This window comes from Parasteatoda tepidariorum, chromosome 5 (assembly GCF_982258835.1).
Source record: "Parasteatoda tepidariorum strain Cologne lab strain chromosome 5, Ptep-v5.0, whole genome shotgun sequence".
NCBI lineage: Eukaryota > Metazoa > Arthropoda > Arachnida > Araneae > Theridiidae > Parasteatoda > Parasteatoda tepidariorum.
Window position 1 is genome coordinate 3,581,345 of NC_141759.1, and position 3,263 is coordinate 3,584,607.

A 3,263-nucleotide genomic window follows, 5' to 3' on the forward strand; every position below is an offset into this window, starting at 1 on the left:
TATAGCCGCAGAATAGGACACGCCTGGGCGAGGGGTTCGTGCGGTTACTATTCGGCGTGTCTCATTGAAAGTCAGATTCTGTAAAACTTTGACGCACTGAATCTCCTTTTCCTGTGACCATTTTGTACAATTCCTGGAGTAGGCCGCGTGGTCACCATTGCAGTTGACGCAATGGGGCTGTAGCTCACAGGTTGTATCAGCATGGTCACTGCTGGAGCAGCGGGCACAGATGGGCTTGCTTCGACAAGATGCCTTCGAATGTCCAAACCTTTGACATTGGAAGCAGTGCCGTTCCTAGCGGGTATGCAGCGAATGCCCCGCCAAATTCAACTATTCGAAAAGAATCAAATTATAGCAAATTATTAAAAATCAAATTATTGAAAATCAAATTATAGCAAAGCTGTAAACTTTGATTACAGGAAGAAACAGTAAACTAATATAAGAAGTAACTTCTACACTTTACTTCTACACTGGAATTTACATGCAAAAAATCTGTTGTCGGCACTCGGCTTACGGGCGGCATCCAGTAAGCGAGAATGAAGAAAGATCTGAGCACAGTGACATTGCTGATATTAGTGATATTGATATTGCTGATCCAACTACATGGCCAAATAATTTGAGTCATCGTCTAATCCAATCAGTCGTGACAAAGGGAGCTGTTCAAATTAAAGAAAATTTTCCTGTTGATGAGTCTGGTAGGAAATTTTCAGCAACGCAATATCTTAGGAAGTTGCCAAACGGCGAAATAGTTAATAGGGATTGGTTGGTGTATTCTAAAAACATTAATTGTGTATTTTGCATTTTTTGTAAAGTTTTTAGCGCTTTGTCTCATCAATTGACCACTGGGTACTCCAATTGGAGGCACCTTTCAGTTAATATTTCCCAACATGAAAATAGTATGGAACATATGAAAGGGGCTCAAAAATGGCACGAATTAAAATTGCGTTTGAGCAAAGATTGCACAATTGATAAAGAGCAACAACATCATTACGAAAATGAAAAAAAAATGATGGCGTGCAATTATCAAAAGAATGATTTGTATTGTGCAATATTTGGCCAGTCAGAATTTAGCATTCAGGGGTGACAGCTCTAATCTTTTCGAATCAAATAATGGTAATTTTCTCAAACTGGTCGAAACGATTGCCAAATTCGATCCGATTATGATGGAGCACCTGAGCAATATTCAAAGATCTAATGAGTTGGAAAAAAAACATGCCCCATTATTTAGGCAATCACTTTCAAAATGAATTAATCCATCTATTATCAAAAAATATTCGCATAGAAATTTTGAACTGCCTCAAGAAAGCAAAATATTATTCAATAATTTTGGATGAAACTCCAGATGCTAGTCATGTTGAGCAGTTGACTTTCATAATTCGCTTTGTTCATTTTTCTTCAAATGAGGTTGAAATAAGAGAACACTTTCTGGGGTTTTTTTAAGTTTTGGATAGCACAGGAGAAGGGCTTTTCAATCTGTTGAGAGATGAGATACTACCAACTTTTGAAATTGATTTTCTTAATATGAGAGGTCAGGGTTATGACAATGGCGCAAATATGTCTGGGAAGCATGTGGGCATTCAAGCTCAATTTAAAAAAGTTAACCCGAGAGCTATTTTTTAGCCTTGTTGTGCTCATACATTAAATTTGACAGTAAATGATGCAGCCAAAATCTCAGACGAGACTGTAGGTTTTTTTTTTCAATTATTCAGGAGCTGTTCAATTTTTTTTCTGCTTCATCCTACAGGTGGAATATTTTAAAGCGAAATTTACAAAATCTCTCTTTAAAGTCAGTGAGTAAAACTCGATGGGAAAGCAGAGTCAGAGCCGTTCAACCTCTTAGATTTCAACTTCTCGAGATTTGCAGGAGTTTACTTGATTTGATGGAAGATAATTCAAGAGACATGGATACCAAACATTCAGCAAAGGTACTTTAAAAAAAAATTAAAACGTTTAAATTTATTTGTTCCATCATTATTTGGTACGATGTATTGTCAAAGGTCAATATAGTGAGTAAAATGATGAAGAATCCAAATACATTTGTCAATGAACGCCATAGAGAAATAAAAAGTCTCATCAACTACTTCACTGAAAAAAGGTCAGATGAAAATTTTGATGTTTTTGTGAATGAGGCTAAAGCCGAAGCTGGAAAAAATGATGTAATCATTTCTTTCAATTAGGGAACGAAAGAGAAAGCGTCAATTTTCATATGAAAGTACAGACGATCCAGTTCTAGATCCAAAGCGAAGATTTAAGATCAGTTTTTATTTTCAAATTTTGGATACAACAGTTCAATCCCTACACAGTCGTTTCGAGAGATTGAAGCAATGCAGTGATTTATTTGGATTTTTGGGTGATTTTCAAAACCTAAATTCTGATGAGATTAAACGATCGTGCATAGATTTGGATTTGGCTTTGCAAATTCACCATGAAGGAAATGTTTGCAAGGATATTGATGGTCTTGATTTGTACAATGAAATTTCATCATACAAAATCCTTAACCCTGTCAAAGACTCTCGCAATACCTCAGACTCACCCATAGATATTCTGAATTATATAGCCAAGAAAAATTTGCAGTCTTTGTTTCCAAACCTGTCTATAGCATTAAGGATATTTTTGACGCTGCCGATTTCTGTTGCGTCTGGCGAAAGGAGTTTTTCAAAGCTAAAACTTATAAAATCTTATTTGAGAACTTCGATGTGCCAGGAAAGGCTTTCAGATTTAGCTGTTATTTCAATCGAAAATAAAATATGTGAAGCCATCGATCACAATGAAATGATCAATGAGCTTGCATCTGCAAAAGCAAGACGTGTTATGTTCAAAACCTACCTTGTTATTTGATAATTAGGTACTTAGGTATTAGACAGATCTTGCACATTTTCAAGTTAACGGATTTGTTTGCGTTGAGCGCCGTTTGAGAGTTTTAACTCAATTCACTCAGTTGAGTGAATTGAGTTATATTAGATTTTTTGTTAATTTCCGAATGGACGTGTTTTATTTATGACCTATATTGTACGTTAATAGTCTATTTTATTTGATGTCGAAAATAAATTTTTTGTCATATTTTTTCGTTGTTTTATTTTATTACGCCCATTTTCATAATCAAACACTTACACTAAAGTGACTTTAGTCTATAAGGAAAATATTCAGTTTAAACCTCAAATTAAAAATGATTATGAAAATTGGCCTTATCATCAAAATTTAAGCATAGTATATAGGGGCGCACAAAATTATTCTTGCACGCAGGCGTTCGCCACCCCAGGAAC

At 35.5% G+C, this 3,263-nt stretch overlaps 1 protein-coding gene across 1 annotated transcript; it reads left to right on the forward strand.

Moving 5' to 3' along the window:
• Positions 1-481: 481 nt before the first annotated feature.
• Positions 482-2,838, forward strand: LOC147808491 (uncharacterized). The gene is made up of 4 exons (XM_087165183.1): positions 482-762; positions 1,745-1,925; positions 1,998-2,095; positions 2,178-2,838. Exons 1-4 carry the CDS (start codon positions 482-484, stop codon positions 2,836-2,838), a joined length of 1,221 nt encoding a protein of 406 aa, XP_087021309.1.
• The last annotated feature ends 425 nt before the right edge of the window (positions 2,839-3,263 follow it).

Excerpts from the sequence above, each read along its gene's own strand:
- LOC147808491 (XM_087165183.1), top strand. The coding sequence starts at position 482 with ATGCAAAAAATCTGTTGTCGGCACTCGGCTTACGGGCGGCATCCAGTA. Across the intron at positions 763-1,744 it reads GAAATAGTTAATAGGGATTG|GTGGAATATTTTAAAGCGAA; the intron begins GTTGGTGTATTC and ends TTCATCCTACAG. Across the intron at positions 2,096-2,177 it reads AACTACTTCACTGAAAAAAG|GGAACGAAAGAGAAAGCGTC; the intron begins GTCAGATGAAAA and ends TCTTTCAATTAG.